This window comes from Stigmatopora nigra, chromosome 21 (genome assembly GCF_051989575.1).
Source record: "Stigmatopora nigra isolate UIUO_SnigA chromosome 21, RoL_Snig_1.1, whole genome shotgun sequence".
NCBI classification, from domain to species: domain Eukaryota; kingdom Metazoa; phylum Chordata; class Actinopteri; order Syngnathiformes; family Syngnathidae; genus Stigmatopora; species Stigmatopora nigra.
This window is the reverse complement of record NC_135528.1, coordinates 2,723,657-2,749,592: the sequence shown is the minus strand read 5'-3', so window position 1 is coordinate 2,749,592 and position 25,936 is coordinate 2,723,657. Positions and strand designations below refer to the sequence as shown.

At 36.7% G+C, this 25,936-nt stretch overlaps 1 protein-coding gene and 1 non-coding gene across 2 annotated transcripts; both read right to left on the bottom strand.

Moving 5' to 3' along the window:
• Positions 1 to 7,288: 7,288 nt before the first annotated feature.
• On the bottom strand, positions 7,289 to 24,972 carry LOC144215015 (TGF-beta receptor type-2-like). The gene is made up of 7 exons (XM_077743777.1): positions 24,584 to 24,972; positions 19,735 to 19,876; positions 19,274 to 19,464; positions 16,176 to 16,948; positions 15,412 to 15,553; positions 10,738 to 10,862; positions 7,289 to 9,038 (listed from the first exon to the last, which is right to left on the bottom strand). The coding sequence occupies exons 1-7, from the start codon at positions 24,654 to 24,656 to the stop codon at positions 8,859 to 8,861; spliced, it is 1,626 nt and encodes a 541-aa protein (XP_077599903.1). The 5' UTR covers positions 24,657 to 24,972; the 3' UTR covers positions 7,289 to 8,858.
• trnad-guc (transfer RNA aspartic acid (anticodon GUC)) lies at positions 13,145 to 13,216 on the bottom strand. Its single transcript has one exon. It is a non-coding gene; the product is annotated as a tRNA-Asp (tRNA).
• Positions 24,973 to 25,936: the final 964 nt, after the last annotated feature.

The following is a 25,936-nucleotide window of genomic DNA, read 5'->3' as shown; positions in this document are numbered from 1 at the left end:
TTTACAAAGATAAATCATTCTACTATATGACTTTCGACACTTATGGTATAGGAAAGGCTGATGTGTCACCACTTTCTATGTAGTAGTAAATGAGAATATACTACATTTCCATGCTTTTTACCACCCTCTAGTGGTCACCTTTGGTTATGCCCAAGTGTGCAGGTACAATTAATAACGCTCTGTGGCTCCAAACTTTCTGGTTGTTATCAAAATCGAAAACCAGTATTAGACTATAAGTTTACAATCTTGATATATGGGGAAAACATCATTAATATTTCAATAGTCTATCCCATCTTTCCTTAACAGCAATAATATTTACAGCCAATCCTTTTCTCCCCAAAACGAAATGATTTTCCATTAAAATGAAATATTAATGTTCAGAAAATTGCATTGAAGTAAAAGATGGCTTTAACTGAGATGTGGATTGGGGCTATAGTCTTAAGAGAGAAAGAGAAGATAAGATGGTAATCAGACAGTTTTTCCAGAGATGAGGAGATGAAAGGCGGATAAAAGTAATTATAAAAAGTGAAAGAGGTCGTTATGGAAATTGAGGAAAACCAGAATTACAAGTTTGGCGTTTACAAGGATAGCAATGTGACAAGAGGCGGCATATCCTCACACAGATAAACAAAATACTTATGCATAAAAAGCAGTTGTAAAACTAAATTGGAGTGATACAAGTAGTTATTTGCATGGAGAAATGCAGATTATAAAAATCGCTTCTAGCATCTATTGTCAAAATGCCAAATGCAGATGAAAGCGCTGCCAAAATTAATGGGCAAGGCCTCTTCGCTCTTTCGTCTTTCCTTGCTGTCAAAAGGGAAGACAGAATATTTGCATTGGTTTTTTTTCGCCTTTGAACTTGCACACCAGTCGCATTACACACCAGCCAATTTACTCCTTGGCATTCTGAGGTGTTTATACAGCTCTACTCTGCCAAAGGCCAGCCCTGCAACAAAAGAAAAGCTCTATATACTTGGCAAGAAATGTTCTATGCACCTTGCAAGTGAAAAAGAATCAAATCCGATGAAACCTGCTAAGGTTTTTAAGCTGTTATATTTTTTAAGTGAAAGTTATCTGAAAAACTGTTATGTCAACAGATGCCTTTTTCTTCATTTTACTATTGTTAATTTAACACGTTTGATCTTGGTTACTGATAATATAAAAAAAAATCCCCCCACAAACTTGTGACTTTACTCTTTACTGAATTTTTGGCTAAGGAGACTTTTCATCAGAAAAAATACGCTAAAGCACAGATGTCAAAGTGGCGGCCCGGGGGCCAAATCTGGCCCGCCACATCATTTTGTGCGGCCCGAGAAAGTAAATCAGGAGTGACCGACTTTCTGTTTTAGGATAAAATTAAAATGAAGAGTACAGATGTATAATACATTTCCTGATTTTCCCCATTTTAAATCAATAATTGTAATTTTTAATCTTTTTTTTGTTTTTTTTTTTAATTAAAAAATATATATAAAAAAGCTAAAATAAACATTGTTTTAGATCTATAAAAACTGAATATTCATGGATTTTAATCCAGTTCTTTTAATCCATTTATAAAAAAAATCTAAATATTATATCTAAAATAGTCCGGCCCACATAAAACATATAGTCATCAAAAGAGCCACATTAGGCTCTCGAGCCATAGGTTCCCTACCCCTGCTATAAAGGATAGACTATAACTTTGCTCATATGCTAAAAGCTGCTCATCTGGATAAGGACATGAATGATCTATTATACGTTCAATTACTTCTTTGGAGCTGCATGCCACCCTGTTTCATTTTCATGTTGCCTGATAAAATATAAAATGGTCGTGTAACTCATCATTACGTTATAATCCATCACGGTGCGAGTTATATTGTTCATTTTTTGCAAAGCACATGATGAATTAGTGCTCCTGTGAGATTGCAGGAGCTGAGACAATGACAATGTTTCCGAATCGAAATCCCTCTTTTGATTTCTTACTTTGGTACCAAATTCATTAATCACTAGGAACGGGGTTGAATCCAATAATTTTCTCTATTTTTGCCGGTCTGAATATAAATCAAAATTATGTCACTGCTGTCGGTAAAGTTAGAGGATTGAGTTGTTTTTAAGAAGGGTTTGTATCAGGGGAAATGACATTTGATATTAAAAGATTAAAAGATGTTATGTATTAAACAACGGTACACAAAAAAGTATTAATGTATTAGTTGTGATGACAGATAGTTTGTATTTGTTTCAACACTTTTGCTTTGTTATGAATTGAAATCAATTAAAGTGATCAGTGTAAGAATAAGTTAGGGAATAGATTTGGGATTTTAGATTGTGAAGTTGAACACTGATATGAATTATTAAGCTAAAGATTTTCCATTGGGTTGAGGTCAGGATTTGGCAATGTCCAGTCAGGCTAATCAACACCAAACTTTCTCATCCTTGTCTTTTTACCTTACTTGGTACATTAGTGTTAAGCCTTTGTGAAACATTAACAGGTTACCACCAAATGTTTCCCACATGGTCGGGATAATGGAATTAGTCAAACACATTTGTATCAACAATTTTGGACGATTCCATGCATCTCAGGATATTTAAAGTTGTTGTTGCTATGGAGGACGGGCCTTACAATAATTTATGGATTAGAAGGGGATGTCACTCAAAATCATAAGTGAAAATAGATTACCAAGCTTGTAGTTTGGGCATAGTAAAACAATTTGTCTCTCGCTGGCAGCATGGAAAGAATGCCTCATTCGGCTGTCTGTTTTTTTTACATTAATGTATATATATATGTACGTGTATGTATGTGTGTGTATATATGTGTGTGCATAGGTATACGTGTGTGTATATGTATATATGTGTGTGCATAGGTATACGTGTGTGTATATGTATATATGTGTGTGCATAGGTATACGTGTGTGTATGTGTATATATGTGTGAATATGTATATATGTGTGTGTATATATGTGTGTATATGTGTGTGTGTATATATGTGTGTATATTTATATATGTGTGTGTATATGTGTGTATATGTATATGTGTATACATGTGTGTATATGTTTATAAATGTGTTTGTGTGTATATAAGTGTGTGTGTATATGTATATACGTGTGTGTGTGTATGTATATAAGTGTGTGTGTATGTATATAAGTGTGTGTGTGTATGTATATAAGTGTGTGTGTGTATGTATATAAGTGTGTGTGTATGTATATAAGTGTGTATATGTATATATATGTGTGTGTATATGTATATATGTGTGTGTGTGTATATGTATATATGTCCAGCAACAAGCTGATTTTTTAATTTATTATTATATAGTTATTTATTAACTTATGTCTAAAATGTATTTTCCTGTGTCTGTATTCTCACCCTCTTGCTACTGTGACAATGAAATGTCCTGAATACGGGATGAATAAAGTTATCTAATCATTTGTGTATGTAGAACGTATATAATGACAAAAAGCAAAATGAGTCACCATTCTCCGAACTGTCTGTGAACAAAATGCTGATCAACATCTTCAAAGAATCCTCTGCTTATCATCATTCCAGTTTTAGGAACCCTTCTGTGAGGTCTTTTGAAACAAAGTTCAAAAAAAAATGAGAAATGCTGATGTTAAAGAAAAAATAACATTAAAAGATGCCAACTGTGTTGACAACAGTGCGCCTCAGCTTGTTATTTTTTTCCCTGACAGACTTATCCGGATTTGTATCAATACCCAGGACAACCAAATGAGTGATGGATGAAGATAGAACTCACTGAAGGGATAACTGGACAGACAGATCAATAGACTATCGCAGCTTGCAGTCTAGAATGTCTATTACCAAACAAACCCAAGAAGACTGAACGAAGTTGTCCCCATTTTTTTCACAGTTTTCCCCAAAATCAATGTTTATGTCAACCCCTTTTAGTACCAAAAAACAGCAAGCTTTGTAGGCACTTCATTAAAGAGTGACCACTTAGTCACAGCACTTGCTTCACATCTAATCGATCCTCTTCCTTGGTTGCCCTCAATCGTTCATTTGACAGAGTACCTTTCTTAAATAAAGTTACACTGGGCTCTCTGGTGAATATGGAATTACGTTGGGGGTTTGCGGAAGGAACACAAATTGTGCACAAATGCATAAGGGAGCGCACTGAAATGTCAATAGTTTTTTTTTTACACTTCTATATTCTTCTGTTGTCATGGTTATTAAACCAAAAATAGATCGCTCATTTGACAGAGTAGCTTTTATGCCTCCTAAATAAAGTTACACTGGGTTCTCTGGTGAATATAGGGTGATGCTGGGGATTCTGGGAAAGAATACAAAATGTGCACTAATGCATAAGGGAATGTACTGAATTGTCAATAGTTTCACACTAGAATCTGCTGTTATTGTCAAGGATAATAAACTAAAAATAGACAGTTATGGATTTTGACAATGGAAAATGGGATGTATTACAAACAAAGAATATTTAGCAGTAAATTAGTTCTAAATTAATGTGACATCGTAATAGGGATGAATGATGGATGCAATTATGTGAAGTGTTATCTTTCTTCCCCAGACTATATTTGTTGTTTTTTCCCTTCACATTCTGCCTTAGGCCACATCCACACCTAGAAATGTGTCTTAAATGAGTATTTTAGCCCTCTGTCAAGAAAAATAATGAAATAAAAAAATGACATCTCGTTTTTTGGAAAATATTTAGCCATACTCAAACACATACGTGTAGTTTTTATGCTTATTTGACCATTATGGCAGACTTTTGACCATTGATGCCTAACTTTAAATTTTAAAACAATGTAGCCAATTTATTGCAGATGATTAGAAATGGCAAGTCATTGTTATTTGGCTTCTTGTATTTAATGAGAAGCAGGCTATCTTATAAAAGCATTATGAGTTCATCATGCAAAGAAGAATATATATACATTTGTGTAGCTATTCTGGCGTCTAAAAGAAGGAATAAAATATAATCTTCTGTCTGCACAATTGTGTTTCACTTCTTTTTTCAAAACCAAGACCTGTCTCAAATATGCAATGACAAAAATAATAGAACCATCCTGCACATCGTCCTTTGTCTGGATTATCTGCTATCTGCACTGCCATGCCATTTTTAATTTACCTACCTAATTCTGGATCCCCTACTTTTGTTTGCATTTTTTGGGTGACTTTAACTGTAAAATTTTGAATTACACCACTCTGCTTGATTCAGTTTCCCTGCATTTGAGTCTTTCGACCCCTTTTCTCGCCTCTTCGCAACAATATATCTTCTTATTTAATAGATGTACTTATATTGAATTCCCATGGCAAGCAGCAAACAGCAATGTATGATTTCTGCCAGAAAGCATTTTGTTTTGTATTGAAAAAAACATCAAGCTTGTGTGAGTTTATGGTCACAATAAAGGAGAACATAGTTTTACTTTCATATTGTATTATTATCCAATAAATATTATTCTCAGACTGTCCCTGAAGTGACCAATGATGAGCTGTGTTTGACATTCCAACACCGCCTGTGTTTATATCAAGCAAAATAATAAGATTTCATAGTTTAATAAACCAGGAAAGCTATTCCAGTGCTTATATTTTTTTTGGTTAGTGTTGTGTGGCACAGTGACAAACAACATTTATTCCAGTACCTTATTTTTATACAGTGGATCCAAAATCTCCATCCAATTCTTCCCATAGGGACACAAATCATGTCTCAATCTGCTGTTTCAAGGAGTCCAACATCGTCCTCTGCTGGTGTGAAGACAAAAAGCATGAATAATTTGCAGAACTGAAATTCCATAATTAAGTCCTCTTCAAGTAAAAAATAATAAATAAAAAAATACTACAACCAAAACATGGCACAACAGGGAGAAAAATTATGATATAAAAAAGTCAATTTTGCCCACAATAGTGAGTTAATAGTGAAGATAACAGAAACTGAGTGGATGGATAAATTGCAGCATCGGCTTCACATAATTTGCATTTTGATTTTTGCATGATTAACAATCAAGACAACTGGGGCGCGTGACAGCCCAGTGGCGATCAATTTCTAGTGGAAGGGCGGCTTTAAATAATTTATTACTGGTTTCTATTTCCAGATGATGGTCTGATTTAGCTGTTGTGGATTGGCACTGTAATGGAAACGGAAACTGCAAAAAATGCTTATTGAAAAGCTCATGTATGCATAATTTACATTCACTATACTGTAGGTGAAGAAATAACCATTTAATTGGACACCTCGCGCAGTACCCACAGAAACTTTACGGGTGCAGGGGTAGAAACCTGTAACATAAAAAATAGGAAAGATATATTAAGAATCACTCTCCTAGCGCATGAAATACATGAATATTTGCAATATTTTCAGCCAGGTGAATGGAGGCTCAATGGACATAGTATAGTGTAGTGTTTCTCCAACCACCAATGAGTCATATATTGTAATAATTTGAGAGAAAAAACAATATTAGAAGATTAAATTGAAAATATGGTGAATGTTAGTACAAGATTCAATGAGATTAAATTTATTTTGTTGTATTTTTATGTATTGTCAACCAGAAATTTTATGGTTTCATTTGGCAATGAAGTCTGTATATGCACAAAACTGCTTTTTACATGAGATTAGGGGTAAGTAAAATTTGGGAAAAAAATTAGGAAAGTATGAGATTAAAACCGTTACATTATTTATTTTTGAAATCACTTGAACCAGAAGTTGTTCGGACAAAATTTGATTTTGAAATACTTTTTCAGGGGTGTTTGAATCTTTAATTTATATTGTTGATATAATTAACAGTTTTAAATTAGATTTTCAGATGGCGGGGTGCTTTGAGAGTTTTTCAATACAAAAAAGTGTGCTGCAGCTCAAAAAATGTTGGGAAATACCGGTGTAGTATGATTCAAAGTAAAAAATACATACAAACAGGGTGGCTTGCTGGCGCGGGGGTTAGTGCGTCGGCCTCACAGCTCTGGGGTCCTGGTTTCGGATCTAGGTCACGTGCACCTGTGAGGAGTTTGCATGTTCTCGCCGGGCTTGTGTGTGTTTCCTCCCATATTGCAGAAACATGCATGGTAGGGTGATAGGACACTCTAAATTGTACCAAGGTATTGGTGTGTGTGTGTCCATGGTTGTCCGTCTCCTAGTGCCCTTCGATTGGCTCAAGGTGTCCCCTCTTCCGGTCTGGAGACAGCTGGGATTGGCTCCAGCACCCCCTGAGACCCTAATGAGGATAAAGTGGCTCAGAAAATGAGAGATGAGAACAAACAAACAACGGTACATTTGTCAAGGAGAATTCTGTAACTAATATATTTTACAAGTGCAACTTTGCAACATAAAGTTTACCAGAAAAGACACAACAGGTATAGATTAAAAACTTTAATCCTGGAAAAGGATGACAAAACTGAGATGAAAGTGACCAACTGTGATACAAGTTTCTTTGGTATAGGCTCCTGTTTCTGGTGCATTGACTGCTAAGGTTCCAAAACCTGCCAAGGTATAACAAGCAGGAAAAGGGACCAGTCTCAGGCCAATGTATGGTGGAGCAAATTTTTAAAGCTGTTGCACAAAAAAATGTTCAGTCGTATTGTAAACTAGAAAATCTCTTGATAAAATTGCAAAAAATGAAATTAGAAATGACATGAAAGTCTAATCTTATCAAATATATAATACTGTTGGTTTAGTGTCTGTATTGAAAGAAAATTAGAAGTACCATATTTACTCGCATATAAGCCGCACCCTTAAAAATGCCTTAAAACCATTGAATTTTACAATTTCTCGCCGGCTTCTAATTCACAATGTTCACCTCCATATTCATAGTTTTAATAGGGAGTACAAATGTGTTAATTTGAAGGGAAAATCTTAAGAAAAATCATCGCACATGGTATTCCTGAGATATTGTATGAATCAAAAGCACACTATTAGGGACAATATCATAAGGAATTAATTCATCCAGTAATGGTTGTTTTCTTACTGCAAAACAGAAAATAACCAACAAATAGTAAATGTTACTTTGCAAACATCTACTGGGGAAAAAGAGTATAGCAAGTCTTGTGCGCATATAAGCCGTACCCTCGATTCAGTCATCATTTATTTTTAGATACAAATACGGCTTATATGCGAGTAAATACGGTAACATACTTTGGTCGAAGCCTGTAATAAAGTCCATCTTTCACTGGCTTGCTCAAACCAGCTGACAAACCCATGAAAACCTTATTAACACCACTTAATATATCATATATAGAGTAAAACAAAATTATATTTTTACAAAGTAAAGCAAGACAAATAAATTTAGTATACATTTTCTAAGCAAGGGAGGGATACTCCCCGTTCAGCTGTAGACGCAGCAGGCTGAAACTTTAAAGTTTAATATTTTTTACACTATATACATTCCTTAATTTTTGTTTAATGTCTGACCAATACTAAGCAGACTTCCTCATTTACTGGAGATCACACAGATGAATAACACCGACCCCAACCCACCACATTTTTCTTTAAGGCTGATTGAATTTTTTGTTTCAAAGTGGCTTTTAACACAAAAGGTCACCATGAGTTCTTTTCACGTGCGTCACTGCTATGTCACAATAAATTAAAGTTGCACCCTGAAAATACAAGGGGCATTAGTGTCATTAGCAGGCTTTGCACATAAAATGTCTCAGGCTTTTGTTTTAAACACACATTCCTTTACTTTTTTGTCATAAATGTATTCATCCTGACATACGAGGCACTGAACAGTTAACATTTAGTGTGCATAGATAACAATAAAGTGCAAAAGTATTTGGTTAAAAGCTTTATATTGTCATATCCCTGTTTGTGGTCTGTCTGTAAAACCTGTTTATGAGATGAAAAAAAATCCATCTGCCTTTGGCATTAACCTTGTTTCCAGTTTGGTTTTGTGTCACCAAATAATGAGCACTGTATTTTGGCTTGGGCTCTACTTTTCATCCACCACGATGATTTCTTCTGGGATCTTCTCCTCTGAGTCAGAGCAATCGGACAACTTGTCCAAGTACTCCATGTCTTCAAAGCGCTCGGCAACACAGTGGGCTGTGAGACGTGCTTCTGGGTCGTGGTCCCAGCAGTCGTCTATGGAGGAGCAAACTATCTGGATCCCCTGCAGGGGGAGGAATGAACCACACGTCATCAGCGCCAGGCCAGATACTTCTCGTCTAAATGAGATATGTTGCCCCCTACTAACAGTGTGTATTTGAAGCTTTTTTTCTTTTAAATATAATGTATGAATACTCACTTCAGAAACTCACTAAAATGTTAAAATAATTGAGTAGTGTTTGAACCAAGGTCTGTAAACAGACTTATAAATTGATGGTTAGAATTCTAGATATTTCAGAAGGGTCGAGCTGGATCCAACAAACAGTATACGCCTTCCATGGCCCTTATATTTCCTCCCGCGCCCTAACCCTTACTTACCCTATCCTCAAATATCGTCCCTAGCTCAACACCAACCCATTTGCCCTAGCCTCCACCCTAGAACTAACCATTTCTTTACCTAACCAGACGAAATCCTCCTTGAACCAAATATTTAATTATTATTATTATCTTCTCGATTCGTTCTTGCAGTTTTATTGTTTAACACTTTTCTCCCTTCAACATACTCAAAGCTCAGTCTCAGTCTGCAGAAGGTCCTCACCTTGTGTGTGGTTCCAGTTTTTTTTACCTAGGTATACAATGTCTTGTGTCTGTCTTGCTACTGCAACCAAGAAATTTCCCGAATACGGAATGAAATACATTTCTAACCTAACCTCACCTCCTTATAACACATCATCAGGAAGAACAAGGGCCACAGTATCTTGCCCAAGGATATGTGAAGCTGGTCAACAATTGGGGAAATTAATTTACATATATATGGTACACATTTAGTATACCTATATGGTTTAAAATACAGAGCGTAAGCAAATGAATTTGAGGACAGCGTGATGTACAAGTATTTTTAGAAATGCATTATGTAGTGTCAGTATTCTTGCACATTATTGCATCAGTAACCGGTGAAACACTAGCTATGGAAGGAATGTAAACAATCATAACGAGCAGGGAAACCACTATGGACAAGTAATACGGAGAGAGACTTGTCTTCTAACAGTTCAATATCCGGTCTCAACACACAATCCTTCACAGGGTTGCACCATCTGTTGCTCCCTCACATACCAACTTTCCCCCTCCTCCCAGCACTAGCTGTTCTCAACCCAATTCCTTTCCACCCACAGCAACTGGAAGGCAGCTAGCCTTACAGTAGTAGTACTGTGGAATGCTGAAAACCAGCCATGTCTGAATGAAGCGTCTCACAAAGCCCTCAGATTGAAATCTCGCATTGTCAGAGACCCATCTTAACTCTGAACACACAAGGACATCCGCCAGGACCAATTCAATCTGAATATTGTTTTAAATCCGACAGAAGGTTAAGAATGCTAAATGACTGCTTTTCTGAGGAGCTTTAACCAAGCCACCCCAAATGATTGAAAATTTAAAGTTAAAAAATGGTATGATCTCAGAATCCAATTTTGACATAATGTCTACTCACATGGTTACTCATACTGGGTGTTTTAAATAAAAGGACAACACCCGAAAACTGGGGCCAGTATCTTAACATCTAAGAGCAAAAATAGCCAGATAATATTTCAAACTTAAGTAAAATTAGGTTTAGTGAAATATCTTCGCAATATACCTGTGTTTGAGGACTCACTGCAGCATGAATGATTTACCCACTGAGTATGATTGTAACCATAAAGTTTGGGTTTTGGGAGCATGAATCAGGGAAATTCCCAAATCTCTAAGTGTGTGTGTTTGTTGCCACTTACTGTGTGGTTGATCCAGCTATTAGGAATTTCAGGTCTTCCTCTGTCTCGGAGCACACTGTCCTTCATGCTCTCTATACATGGGTGCTCTCTTAGGTTTCCAAAAGGTGGCTCATACTCTTTAACCTCTGTGAAGAAAAGAAAAAGGAGAAAAACAAATTTTAATCTACATTCATGTATTAAAACAACAAACCATCAGCTTCTTGTCTTTGATCAAGAGACATATTCCAATGACAAAATGTATTAACATTCAATACTGCAACTTTAGCAAATCATTGTTTGTTTTAAGAATATATATATATATATATATATATATATATATATATATATATATATATATATATATATATATATATATATATATATATATATATATATATATATATATATATATATATATATATATATATATATATATATATATATATATATATATATACACACACACACACACACACACATACACACACTGCACACACATAGATTAATGTATTGTGAAGTTGGTTGAATGTGTGAATTGAGCTTGAAGAATTGAAGGAAAAAGGGAGGGCATGACTGGAACCACCAAAGCCACTTATGATTTCATCTGAACTAGTTGCCTAGAGAAGAAAATATAAACATGACACTAGCTACACAGGGTTCAGCTACAACTATGCAGCATTGCTGACCTCCACTCGAGCACAACTCCCCTAAGCAACATTATTCCATTCAATACTCCACTGGCAACAACAAGACTGTAAAATAGCCCAAAAAACAACAAAAGGAGTTCGTCACTCAGTAGTAGACTCTTGAATATCAGATTGAGTTACTACAAAGGTTGATCATTTTCCTTACACAGAATGAAGGACATTTATTCAAACAAAATGATGTAATTTAAGTCAGGTATTTGTTTTTAGCAGAGTCCCAATGAATCTGGAAGTAAAGCCATGAAGGTAAATCTATTTACTCTTCCCTAGGAGCTAAATAGCCTCAACTTAGTGATTTTTGGCTGACCAGATGTAGAGCATTATAAAAAGCTTCATTTGTTCCAGTAAGCCAAAACAAACCAGACATACTGCAAATCTTTACACTGTCGTTAAGGGCTATTTTACAGTCTTGTTGATGTTCTATATAAGAGTAAGCATTCAGAACTGACAGAGTGGTGGCTGATCTTGTGCAATGCGTACCTCGAAATAGGATCCCAATAACATTGCCCCTTTCCGAAAGTCTGTGTGAGTCATCCCCTAATCTACTCTCGTCCTCCTCTGCTGACTTCCATTTAACTGTAGTGGCTAAGAAACTGCGTATTCCTCACAGGTATTAAAATCCTTTAAACACTAAGATACACAGCACTTGCATGTAAATATACTTTATGTTGTTCAAGATACTGTCAACCTACTCTTATCGTTATCTTGAATTGATACACACACTAAGCCCGTGACTCAATAACTTAATTTCGAAACACTATTTGTCCAAAGTCACGTTTCAAGTTCAACATGTGACACTCATCACACACACCTACACACCATGACACCTGGCCCATTCACTCTAGATAAGTTGATGATCTGACATCTGGAAAGCAGATGCCCTGATCTCTCTCCCACTCTTCTCTAGTCTGGCCCAATCTCTCCAGGGACTGGAGGCATTTTACTGTCTACCGCCTCATGCTTAACTCGTACTCCACTATTATCCCCTGCAACCCCACCCATCAGAGGAACGCCTTCATAGCCTTTCCAAGCCCTAAATCCGTACCACCTAAATTATACAGGAGACATTTTGTAGGAAATAAAAAGGCCTCCACTACAGCTTTTCTCTTTGTCGTAGGGGTGTTCATCACGCTTGATCCTTCTAACGCTCGATTTTACTCTGTACAAGGGCGGATATTTCATTTCACAGTGTAGGTAGTAACAATAAATACAAAAATGTATCACAAGAAACATTCCTTTAGGGTCAACAAGATAAATAAGCCAGTGGCAAATTACATTGTTTCAGACAAAAACCCCTGGACAGAGCACTGTAAGGAATAGATGCAGTACCTAAAAGTGCATTATTGTTCAGATAACCTCATATGAAATAGGAAATTATGCTTTACAAGTCGATTTAAAATTTCCTGTGGTACAAGTCACACATAGGCGTCAAATCAGGTGCGACTGAAATATATTTTTCCACACAGAGCTATGAGCGTTAGCATTATGTTAACAAGTTCTCCATTTTATTATTACTATTGATGTATTGTTAATGGTCTCTAAAAAAATCACATTTTTACAAAAAGGGACTCCCCTTCGGGGATCGAACCTCGTTCTACTGCATGACAGGCGGATATACTGTCCACTATACCAACGAGGAAGGTTATTATTACCTATTCAAAATTAAGGTTGAAAGAAAGCTATTATGTACTTACTGGTAGAGTGTCACACGTGAAAAGTTGATACTCCCCGTCGGGGAATCGAACCCCGGTCTTCCGCGTGACAGGTGGAGATACTGTCCACTATACTAACGAGGAGAGGTGCTTTATATACCTGACAATTACCTTTACAATAACATACTTGAAACTTTTGTCCTGTTCAGGGTGATTTTGCAATTTGAAAAGTTATATTGAAAAAAAAAACAGTTGGCCGGCTGTCTGTGTCATAAATAGATGACTCTGCCCTTCGCGCCTGGCAGATTTCAGATTACACCAAAGGTGCAGAAGCTGTGACAGAGAAACCATGTGGCTGCCTGCCACCAAAGCTCTGAGAGCTGATCCGACATCTGTCGCCTACAGTAGCCGAACGCAGGCAGGTGGTATTGGTCACAGGTGGTAACTTCCAAATGATGGGCTGGGATATGTTGCTCAACATATGTATGTGCATGTCTATGGACACATGTTCATTCTCTGTTTGGAGCAAATAGAATGCTCATCAGTGATTGGATGTTTGGTTTATCTTGGCAGGTGGGGAATAAGTGTAAAAAAAGAATTGTGATTCTGATTACTGAAATAATTCCAATTTCCAAATGAAGTAAAAGCCAAAATAAACAGATTTTTCCCCACAAACACAGCCTGTTAGAAACGAACTATTTTTCATGTAAGAGGTAACAGGATACATGTTATTGACTTAAATAAAGTCTTGTGACTCAACCCTTACTAATTAACCAATCAGGCAATTCTAAGGCTATTAAAACAATTTGTGGGAACCATTCAGGACATGAGTGTGTGCAGTTAAAACAAGACATGGTTGGACAAGTTTGTTGGTTGTGATCTCATACCTTTCAAACATATTTCAATGAATTAGATCCAAACACTAAGACCACTGATAGCCATAGGGAGAATACTTATTTTCGTCCATTTGACAAGCAGATGTCCCAGTAATTGTGTATATCATGCCTTAAGAAAATGCATGAACTAGCGAGCTGCCCCAGTTTGCCCTCAATTATCATTCTGGTTCTGCTTTCCATTTCGCTAGAAAACCTGTCTTGTCCTCCTTGTCAGACCTTGCTGGCAGGAGTAAAGCTGGCTAGAGTGTTTCCATGCTCTGGGGGAGTCATTGAATACTACATCACCTGCCTTAGGGTAGGAAGTAGTTGAGAGACAGTGATATAGATATACAAGTAAATATAGAGAAGCTGTCAAGTTTAGTAGCACACACTGACTGCGATATTCCAAGCAATTACATGCTGTGCTTAAAAAAAAAGTGTCCAGAAATCATGTGACTGCCACATAACGGAAAACCCTAAAAGTAGTACAATGGAAGTGTAAGAGAGGAAGTAAGAAATAAGATATATGGATAGGGATAGGACATGTCAGGTGAGTCATGTCCATGTGGAGTGCCTTAATATATCTACGAGCATTTGTCAGTCACATCAATCAACAAATCTGGCCCTTTGCAGATAGATAAGGCCTCTGTAAATAAATGAGGATACACTAAAATAGTCAGTCTTGGGTCTCTGCTTATGCAAAAGAGGAAAAGGTCTATTTTATTTTTAAAGTATACCCACAGACCAAAGTATTCTTGTACTTAGGAAGGGAAAAACAAGTGGGAATGTTGGGCAACATGACTCCAATATAATGATCCTGAAAGAGTCCCAAAGGGGAATGCATGTGGGGGCAACGCAGGAAAGAGCCCAAACCAATCTCGGCTTTGACACAATGGAGATAGGAGCAGTCGCAGTAATGTGCAGACCCACAGAGACATTTGAGAGGAAGTGAAAACAAATGGCTGAGATGCCATGTAAAATAGTGTTGCATGGTTTGCACTCACATAATTAGCCATTTCTATTATTTGCATCTACCCTGAACCTGTTTGTGCAACATGACAACAAACAGAAATAATATGAGCAGGATGAAGTCAAATCCCTGACCCTCACATAAGATTAATCATGGTTTTGACACTCTGCTTTTGTCCTCACGTGATGCAGTACACACATTGCAGTCCTGTTGTAATATTTCAGTATTTACAAAAAGAAGTAACATAATTCTGCTTCTGAAACGATGGTTTAATTTTTAGTTGATTAGTTTTGATTGCATGTAAGGACCTTTGCTGATATGAGGTATTAGAAGCTTTACTGGCTTAATGCTTATAATTGATTTGGTGATAGACTATACAGACATTTTCTTTGGTGAGTGCTTGAAATTTTAACAGAAGATAGCTTTTTGCGATGGTAAACAAGAGTTTTTGCAACCTTCTTTGGAGGGCATGCACCTCATTAAAGATATCTTACCTCCAATAGCAGTACACCTGGAGATCATCTCCCACAGTACAAGCGCCATAGAGTACACATCGGCCTGTTTGAAGGATTCAATGTTTTCTAAATTGATTCTTGACTCCAAAACCTCTGGAGCCATGTATCTGGCTGTTCCCACCTGAAAACAACAAAACAGTGAAAAGGAAGGAATTAAATCTTGAAATACTTGAATCAATGGCAGGACCTTGAAGGTAAAAGCCAAAGTAGCAATAGTGATTTCACCATATTTTGATATCATAGAGGTAGGCAGTTGAACCTGAAGCATATTATTGAGTCGTTATCAAGCCTATATCCCTTCTAATGAATATCAATATAATCTATTCTGCAATAAATGTTCATTTAAACCATACCTTCATCTGAATAATTAATTGATAAAAATGGAGTGCTTAAATATTCCATTCTAAAAATGCAATTGTCAAGGCTCCAGACTCAATAAGTTTAACATTGTTTCTGAGAGGGGTTGCCACTAAAACCTGTGTAAAAATGTACTCGACTATTTCATAGTACTGTGGAGCTTGGTATTTTTACAGAATAGAATCAAGACTAGGCTTTGTGTTGAATTTATTATCTTCACAAAAACTGTGAACCAATATAAAACATATCTAGCTGATATTAAATTATATATAAACAGAACCATGGAATTTGTCACATATTGTGCCATGTGCCCAATAAACATAACATCAAGCATCAAGTAAGATTAAAGTTGCTTCAAAAAGATAGATTGAAAAAGTAAATATTACCTGTCCACTGTTCGCCAGCTCATCCACAGACAGGGAATTGTCCAAACGGAGCGCAAGGCCAAAGTCACACAGGCAGCAGTTCAGGTCACTCTTTACTAGGATGTTAGAGCTCTTAATATCCCTGTGTGCAATAGGCACCTTGTAACGGCCACAAGGTGAATGGTCACTGTGAAGATGAGCTAGTCCCCTGGCAAGTGATCCTCCCAGTAACCATAAATCATGCCAGTTAATAATATTGTGGCTTAAGTAATCTTGAAGGTTTCCTTTTGGCTGGTATGCTGTAATCAACCAGTACTGTCTTGGTACCTTTCTTTCCTCTGCCGTCAGGAAGTGGAGCACATTTTCATGCCTCAAGTCAGCATCTGAGAAAATGTCCTTCTCATTTTTCCAAGAGGCGTACTCTTCATAAGAGAAAATCTTGACCGCCACAGTCTCAAAACCCTGCTCGACACCGACTGAGGATCCTTGCTTGAGTTTGGCTTTGTAAACTTCGGCAAAGCGACCTTTTCCCACCTGAACATCCAGTTCAATGGGTAACAACTCAGTATTGTGGTTGAGGTTGTTGGCGTGCGTTGAGCTACTGTCTGAACCTTCCTCATCCCCCATGATGGCATGAGCGTCGCTGAAGTCCATTGGGGTACCCTTCTTGCGTTTTGAGTTAGCTCTGCGCTGGCGGTAAACTCGGTAACAGTAGAAAGAAGTAATCACCATAATTGTCATGACCAGAAGAGGAACCAGGCTGACTAAGATGACAGCGACCTGTGAATCCATTGCTGAGAAATTGCAAAAAAAACAAAAACAAAGTAGAAGGTTTTAGTTACACATTACAATAACTTATTCAATCATTAATTGTCTTACTGCTTATCCTGACTTATTAATGTATGAGTAAAATATATTCATTATTTGCTTTAAGGTTAAACTAAACAATCTTTAATTGAATATTTTATAAGTCAGATTTTTATGCAGAAGTAGTATTAGATCAGGAATAGATGTTACAAAGTAAAATTAGGAAAATAGGAATTTGGAAGACCGTGTAGTGTTTTTTTTTTCCTTTGGTTAGTATGTGATCATGAAGAGAATGGATCTAAATATGAAAATGAGAAGATTTGATGGATGTTTGTCCATAGTTTTACTATTAAAATTTGACAAGATTTTTTTTCAGGCGGCACGATGCTCAGTGGTTATTATATTTGCCTCACAGTTCGGAAGTCAAGGGTTCGATTCCTGGTGGGTTCCGGCTTTCCTGTGTAGAGTTTCCCTGTTCTTCTGAGTATTTTTCTTAAAAACATCTCAAAAAGATGCATAGTAGGCTGATTGACTCCCCCAAAATTGTATGAGTGCTTTCTTGAGTGGTTGTGAATCTCCATGTGCCCTGCAGTTGGCTCACAACCATTGCAGGGTGTACCCTGTCTACTGCCCAATGTTGGCTGTGAGAGGCTGCAGCACCCCCACAACACTTGTGCAGCTAAGGCTTGAGTGAATAGGTAATTTGTTCACCCACTTGCATTAAATGGCTCATATAACATCGCCTGTACTGTATATTGGGATATTATGATAGTAAGAAGAAAATAGAACCTAAATTCCTAAATTGAACTGAATGCTTATTTTAAATTCTGTGATGATTTACAGCCTACATTGTTGTACAATTGACCTTTTTTGTTCTTCTTTATCATGTCTTCCTCTGTTCTAAAAATGTCATTAGAAGTAGTATGTTCCAATTGTCTGCATACTGTACAGTTAAAAAAACAACTTCTGGTGATAGACAGGCCAACAGAAGAGGAACGTGACCCCCTTTCCTGAGGAATGTCTGATGTCTCAAGCAGCTAAAGTTAGTATTTACACCACAGAGGAAATGTGTTCCAAACCATGACCATGTCAACCACATATTGTATCGCTTCATATTTTATGTCTGAAGCCTAAAATTTGAAACATGTTGTGTCTGGGATCTTTGGTATGGTTTTGGCACTCGGAGAATCTTTGTAATTGTGTTGTTTTTATGGTGCAGTACCGAAATAGGTTGCTTTAAAAAATGAGATCTCCAGACATGCACGAAGAAACTTTTTTTTTTTAAACCCAAACCAGTATACATCTCAGTTTAGAAGCGAGTGCTGCTGGAAGGCGCAAAAGCTGTGTAAATAAGGGAGGAGGAAGTATTGGGGAGGGCATCTCGTTGCTTGCCTAGGCAAGCACCCTGCTTTGCTCTTTTTTTTTCTAAACAGGAAACCACATGTCTGAAATCCTCAACGTGGCCCCAGATGGTTTGTTTGGATTTTCACAGAGAGAAGCTATTACTTATAACAAACCTGTTACTGTACCTGACTATGACTGCGTAGCACCTACAGTATCTTTTACCTCAGTAAATGCTAAGGTGAAAATAAACTGTTAAACTATTACATTGTTCAAGTATATGATAAAGTTTGACTATCACCGCATCATTATTAAGACAAGTATATTGTTTGTTTTTAAAACACTGCACTCCTCACAGCATTTTTTTGTCACCTGAGGATGTACAGCAATACCAGATATTCGTAAGATAGGGGAATTCCAGTTTACTTCATATTGTGTTCTATTTTCTTACCGTAAATCAATTTTTGGGAGTAACTTTGTTTAAATTAACCCTTTATCACAGGCAGATGCAGTTGTAAGAGATACAAAAAAAACCCTCAAAGTAACAAGTGCCGTGTAATGTTTTTGTCCTACAGCTCAATTTTGTTGATCCCCTACATGCGAAAGTTAAGTGTGTACTGGAAAATATTTTAAACATTTTTTTAAACTTGTCGTTAGATGGAACTAAAAACGGAAGAATATGTGTTATTCTTTGTCCTTATCATATGTTTTGGACACCTTCCAAATCACAAGCACATACAGAGCCATTTTTCTATATCAAATATTATCTTATGTTAATTTTTGTTAAGAAACTTCATTGTCATTGCTCAGACAAAAACATTATTATTTCACATAATGAATTCATTATTTGAACGTTGTACTCTATAAATCTGTCCACATAATGTGTTACCTATTGTGCTGCCTTGGTATTTAAGTGAATCTATCTCACATTGCTTGTACTGTGAGTTGCTATTTAGTGTGCTACAACTTACGGGGGTTAAAGATGATATGCTCGTTGCACTCATCCTCTGAACAAGAGCACATGAAGAATGATGAGCCCATGCCTTTTCTTTCCTTCATCTCACACTTGCTGTTGTTATAGTCCTCCAGGACTAGGCCATACAACTTGTGGGCTGGATTGTGGCAGACAGTGTCAAATGTGACATTGTCGTCTTTCTTCCTCCTTGTAAAGGGGGAGGGGAACACATCAAGTCGTTATTCACTATTATACTACTCTACAGCAAAACTGCCATACACTTCTTTTGCCACTGCTTATTTTTCTCACTTTCAGTCATCTGAATGCTTATGGTTAGATACTGAAGTTATCTTTGTTTCATATTCATAGTCTGCTGACTGTTTAAGGTCAATTGAATGAACAATTGTCTCAAACTGAGATCATTCTAACACGGTTTTGTAGTTGTGCATGGTGTAATGATCTCAGCTGGAACCTTACCAAATAGCGACACACACTTCGTCGTCACTGGCACAGATGGCAGTAATATCACACTCCACTTTGCAGCTTCCTCGACCGGTGCAGGTAGTTGCTTGTACATCGCAAAACTTGCACAGCTGCTTTATTTTTAAAATATAAGCATCTGGGGAAAAAACAGAGAAGATTCAATTCAGTAAAAACATTTGAACATTTATTCCTAAATACATTTTAGAGGGGTTGGTCATCTCCTAGCTTTTAAAAAATGCAAAAACAAAAATGAAGTGCTGTTTCTCAGTAAATCATTCTGATTAAAAAAAATGCATAAAGCCTAGGTGGTTAAAGCCTCAAAATTATGTTGCAATATTTTAGGAAAGTAATTTTTTGACGATACATGGTTAAAATCTGCAGATTTATTTATTTTTATTAAGAGCATTTTATTAGAACACATTATTTACACTAACTTTTTTTGTGTATAATTAGACTGCAATGCGGATTGTGTACATTTAGTTTTATTGATAACTGACAAAGCTTGAAAGGGAAAGAAAAAAATCTTAACCTCAGAAATCAAATGTTCCCTAACAATTAAAAAAAACGGAACTTTACTTTTTAGCATCCAACACCAAATCTTACGTAAAGCATTTTAGGGCAACATTTTGTGAGAGGAGTCTTTTTATGGTTGTTTTTTTGCTATTAGGGTCAGGGCAGCACCACGATTCACAGCAAATAGCGAAAATTTACAATTCCGCACTGCTTTTGGTCCTAAATGCAAATATGCGATGGCATTCACTGCCTTTGCTCTCGTTCCAACTTGACTTTGCCAGCAAACAGACATGATTGTGGCTTAGTGCCTGAGGGCTCGATCATTATCTTGGAGACAAATTCCAGACAGCCAAGAACAAAGGAGACATAAATACATCTTCACTCAGGAATCTTGCTAATTTGTCATGCCTCAAATCATAAAGTGAAAGCAATCAATTAGTCAACTTAGGATGTGTTGGACTATCTTATACAATGGAAATTTGGGTCTATAGAAACACAATTGAACTTAAAATCTCAAACTGATCAATGGTTTTGTAAATGTGATGCCAACTTATTAACCTTTTACACCTATATGGCATGTAATGTTTGCTGAAACAGTTTAACCACGGGTAAAATAAAAATAAATGAAGTATTATGTTGGTAAAAGATTGAAAAGATAAAATCTTGAATTGGAAGAGCAATTCTTTCCCTCCTGTTTTGATGGGATTCTGACAGTGTGGCAGGGTTGGACATAAATGCTTCACTATTGTCTCTATACATAAAACAAACATACATAAACATAAATTACCCTCTAGACAAAGCTTCTCAGAATCTATATTTTACATAGATATTGTTATCACACTTAGAAATGCCCAACAGCCCATTGTCAATTTTGGGTAAATTCTTTTAGTTATTTAAAAAATGCAAATAGTCTAAGGCTCAGCTCACCCAGCTTTAATTTTGTAACTTCCAGTCATTTGAATTCACATAAGAGATAATATTTATATTCACCAGATTCAAGATTAAGATATATTTTAGCACGTCGACCTCACAGTTTTGGGGGTTCGATCCCCTGTGGTTTTTATACCTTCCTGTGTGGAGTTTCCTCTGTCATCTAAAAAACATGCAAGGTAGACTCAAAATTTTCCTTAAGCATGAGTGTGACTGTGAATGGTTGTTTGTCTCATTGTGCCTTGCGATTGGCTGGCAACCAATTCAGGTTGGACCCCGCCAACCCTTGAGGATTAAGCGGAACAAAAAATGAATGAACTGGTAAATATGAATTTCACACTTATTTTCATCTCAAGAACCAATTGATACTCTTTCTTACATTGAAAAAAAATAAAGCAACAATAAAAACAGCAATGTGATATTATTAATTTATAACATTTTAGCTGCACTGTATTTCTTCTTTTTTAAGTTTTGGAGTAGTTGAGGTCCGCACCTTTATTATAGTACTATCACAAAGTATGCTGCAACATGTCGGGCATCACTGGAAAGCTAAATAAAAAATAAGTAAAAGAGGCAGAAAGCACCCCGAAGTAATAATGTTTGCTCCCATAGAGGAATGTTTCCCAACCTTTTTTGAGTTACAGCACACTTTCTGCATTGATAAGATCTTAAGGGACGTACGCCACCATCTGAAAGTCTTATAATTTAAAACTTCGTTGCCTATATTAACAATAGTCATTCTCATCAAAGTTTTATCAGCAGGAATCACATAAACTTGCAAAATTATTCCAAAATATAATTTTTCACACTAACCTAACATCACTAAAAGTTAATGTCTGCGGACCTTGAATAACTTCCAGTTCAAGTGATACAAAAATAAGGAATGTAATGTTATTAATCGCATAATTTTATGACAAATATTACTCAAATCTCCCAATTTTACGCAAAAAAATTGTGCTCACACAGTTGACGCCCTTGAAACCAAACAACTTCCGATTCAAGTTATAGAAATATAAGCAACAAATTGACTGTTTCACAATTTGAATCCTGTAATAGTATAATCTATAATTTAACATTCTATCATGTTTTGATTTTAACCTTTTCATAGTTTAATTTTAAGTGGTTAGGAAACACTGGCATGGACAGCCAAGAATTCAAGACGATGAGTGCTTTATGTTCTGCTCTCTATTTTAATGAGGCAGTTTTTAATGATTTCTAATCTGGGCCCAAAGAGTATCCACAAAACAAACAGGGATTGATAGCATTTGAGTTAATTGTAAACACTATTGAAGTACCCTGTATCCTCTAAGTGAGTGTGCTATTATCTTTAGACAATCTTTTAGAATATATGCTCTATTATAAAATGAGAAGCTAAAAGCACCTCCTGACAGGTTCCAGTGCGAAGAAGCAGTGTCTGTTGAGATATGCTTGACTGGTAGGAGCGAAAGGTGGTGTGTGTTTTGCGCATGTATTTGCGTGTGCAGAGCCACAAAAGCCCTCTTTGTCAGTTAGTTGAAGGGTGGAGTTTGACCTGTGGCTTGCTGCTGTACTGTACAGTATAACTTGCAACGAGATAGAGAAGTGGTGCATCCTCTCGCTCTAAGCAAAGCTTGAGATAGATATAACAGATAAAAAAGTATAGGCAAGCAGTATACTGCAGATTTGAATCCTGTCATGATGAAGCACCAATAACTTATTTTATCCATATTTATGCATGGCATAAACCATAAAAGTCCAGTTTCCCAGTTTCAAACTAAAAAATCCTTCATTAAAGTCATATGAGAGATATTAGCAAAAAATATATATTTTTACCTTTATGACTTTAACTTAAACATAAAAATATTTTAAAAACTCAATCTTTTTTTTTTCTTACCTGATTCCAATCTTAATCTTCTGAAAAGAATGTAATTTGGCCCTATTTACAATCACAGGATTAGATATGATACATATTAAGTCAGGACTACTATGTAATACTACTTATAGTCATGTAGCATGTGTATAAAAATTTGTATAGAAGGTTTTAGATTCATTTTAACTGATTGGCTGCCACTCACCTCCAATTGATCTGAACTAAGTGTGCCCTGTACATAGTTGTGACTACTTACTAGAAATTCTATTTACACTCAGGTATCATGTACTGCTTATTATCCTAAGGATCACGGGGGGTGCCGGACCTTATACCATCCGACCTCAACAAAATGTATAGAAATTCTTGTGCTATTGTGTATAATAAATTGTATATATTTTGTTAAGGTTTAATTCTCACTTTTTTATTTTAATGCCGGTGATACACGTCCAAGCTATTTGGATTGTTAACAGTTAAATGGTTGGTAGCCCCTTCTATCCAAATGGACTGGACGTCTATTGCTCACCTAATGCAATGGATTGGGCGTCTTTCAATGTCAGTGTCACAGAAGTATGACCATACGTTGTCAAATGATTACGGTTGACATAGACTAAAACATAGATTAAAACTTGGCCTCTTGACCTAACTTTTAGAAATTAATTCTGTGGTGTCCATAATCAAGAAATAGAGTTGGATAATAATATAATTGGCGTACCCACTTTAAAAAGGGGTGGCCTGGCGGCTGAGTGGTTAGTTAGCGTGTCGGCCTAAAAGTCGGGGGCCTGTGTTCAAATCCAGGTCGGTCCAACTGTATGGAGTTTGCATGGTCTCCCCGAGCCTGCGTGGGTTTTTTCCCAGGTACTCCGGTTTCCTCTCACATTTCAAAGGCATGCATGGTAGGCTAATCAGACACTCTAAATTGCCCCTAGGTATGAGTGTGAGCGTGAATGGTTGTTTGTCTCCTTGTGCCCTGTGATTGGCTGGCCACCAATTCAGGGTGCCCCCGCCTCTGGCCCGAGGTCAGCTGGGATATGCTCCAGCACCCCCCCCCCCCTACACGAGCCTAGTGAGGATAAAGCGGTTCAGAAAATGAGATGAAACTTTGAAATAAATGAGCGTGTCACTTGAACCCAGCAGGGAGGCGATGTCTAATTGCAAGAAAAGCGAAGGAGGATAAGAAAACAATCAGTGAGATAAATTAATTTAAAAGACTGTTTTTCTCGGGGGCTTGCAAGACCTGTTTGCAATGTGGCCAGCGCACCAAAGATGGACATATCTGCGTATAGGTACGCCCTGTGGTAGCTTATGTATTTTGATGTAAAAACAGAGGGCAAAACATTACTTAAACATATATACACATAACAAGAACATCGCTGAATATTCCAAGCTTTCTTAAACGCGTCTTGAGTTGAAACAAAGTAGTCTGTCAAACACCTGTGGAAAAAGTCACCGTTTATATCATCAAAACGTGATTAAGTCAGCGGAAAAAAATGCAGATGTTATCAAACAAATAAGCAAAAAAAGTAACAACTTTTTTTTATTAAAAAAACTCACCCGATTGCTCGAACACAATACTACCACAGAGTATTGCTCCACACCAGAAAGCGGAAAAGCGAAGTAGCTCCATCAAGAAACAGACAATGGCCCCCTCTCTTTTTCATTAATTAGCCGAAGCCTTGACCGAGAGTTAATATCCAAACTAAAGAAAACTTTCTTCGGTCCGCTTGTTGATCCCCTCAACTCCCCAGCTGCTGTGAGAGAGTAAACACAATGGGGCAGGACAAGCCCTATATGACTCACACTGTACGAGGACTTTCATGAAACAGGAAATCTTCAGAGGGGTTGGACTTTTTTTCCTTCTCCTTTTCCTCCTCCTTCAGTCTTGCTCATGTGGCTCCCATAAGTCTTGAACCATATCATTAGGAGGCAGAGACCCAGCAGGGCAAAACTTGAAATGACATGTTCACAAATAACTAACTAGGGGCTACACCTACTACTCCCTGCATAGAATAGGATACTGGTATCAAAGTGGCGGCCCGTGGGCCAAATCTGGTCCCGCCGCATCATTTAGTGCGGCCCGAGAAGTGAGAACGATGAGTGGCAATTTTCTGTTTTATGAGGAAATTCAAAAGATTATTGATGTACAGTGAATATTTTCCGTGTTTCTTAATCCAAAATTGTATTTTCTCCTGTTTCTGTTGTGTTTTTGGTTGTAAAAGCACTCTTTTCAAATAAAAAAATTAATATATCCAAATATTTTGTTTTCCACTTCATTACTGAACATAAGAAAATATTTTCTGTCCCTTTAAATTGAAAAATAAACTATTAAATATGTTTTCCCTTACATTAAAAAAGCTCAAAAAAGCTTTAATGTTTTTTTTTTTAAATATCTAAATATTATATCTAACATGTTTCCTGTTTCACTTTATTTTTCACTGCAAATAAACAGATTTAAAAAACTCAATATTTACTCCAAAAAGTATTTTTTCAAACTAGTCTTGCAAAAGAGGGGGTCGTCTTATATTTGGGCCAATATGGAAATCCAATTAATCCGTCTTGTGACAAAAAAAAATAATAGCAATGAAAATAAAAATCAGGTTCTGAGGGTCGATGCGAATTGACTCCTTGAATATAGGAGTAGCAATTTTAGTTAGTTTAGAACAACAAGAGTAGAACAAACACATTTTTGTGACCTATTTCCGGGCAATCTAATAAATATTGCCTTGACTCTTAAGTGCCAAGCAGCTAAACTGAAAAGAGGAGAAGAGCTAGGCTAACATATAATCTAATTGGGGGGAAAAAAGACTGCTTTTCTGTCAAATTGTGGCCCGCATAAGCAATTACAACATCTTGGTCGGGCTCAATTGCTTGCTCTGCATAGCGTATCCGAAATGTGTCACTTTAAGC

Coding starts and splice junctions, on each gene's coding strand:
- LOC144215015 (XM_077743777.1), bottom strand. CDS start 24,656: ATGGAGCTACTTCGCTTTTCCGCTTTCTGGTGTGGAGCAATACTCTGT. Junction 16,949..19,273: donor GCATATCATCTTTAACCCCC/GTAAGTTGTAGC, acceptor GCAATTTCTCAG/CAATGGATTCACAGGTCGCT. Junction 15,554..16,175: donor AGCTGGCGAACAGTGGACAG/GTAATATTTACT, acceptor TGTTGTTTTCAG/GTGGGAACAGCCAGATACAT.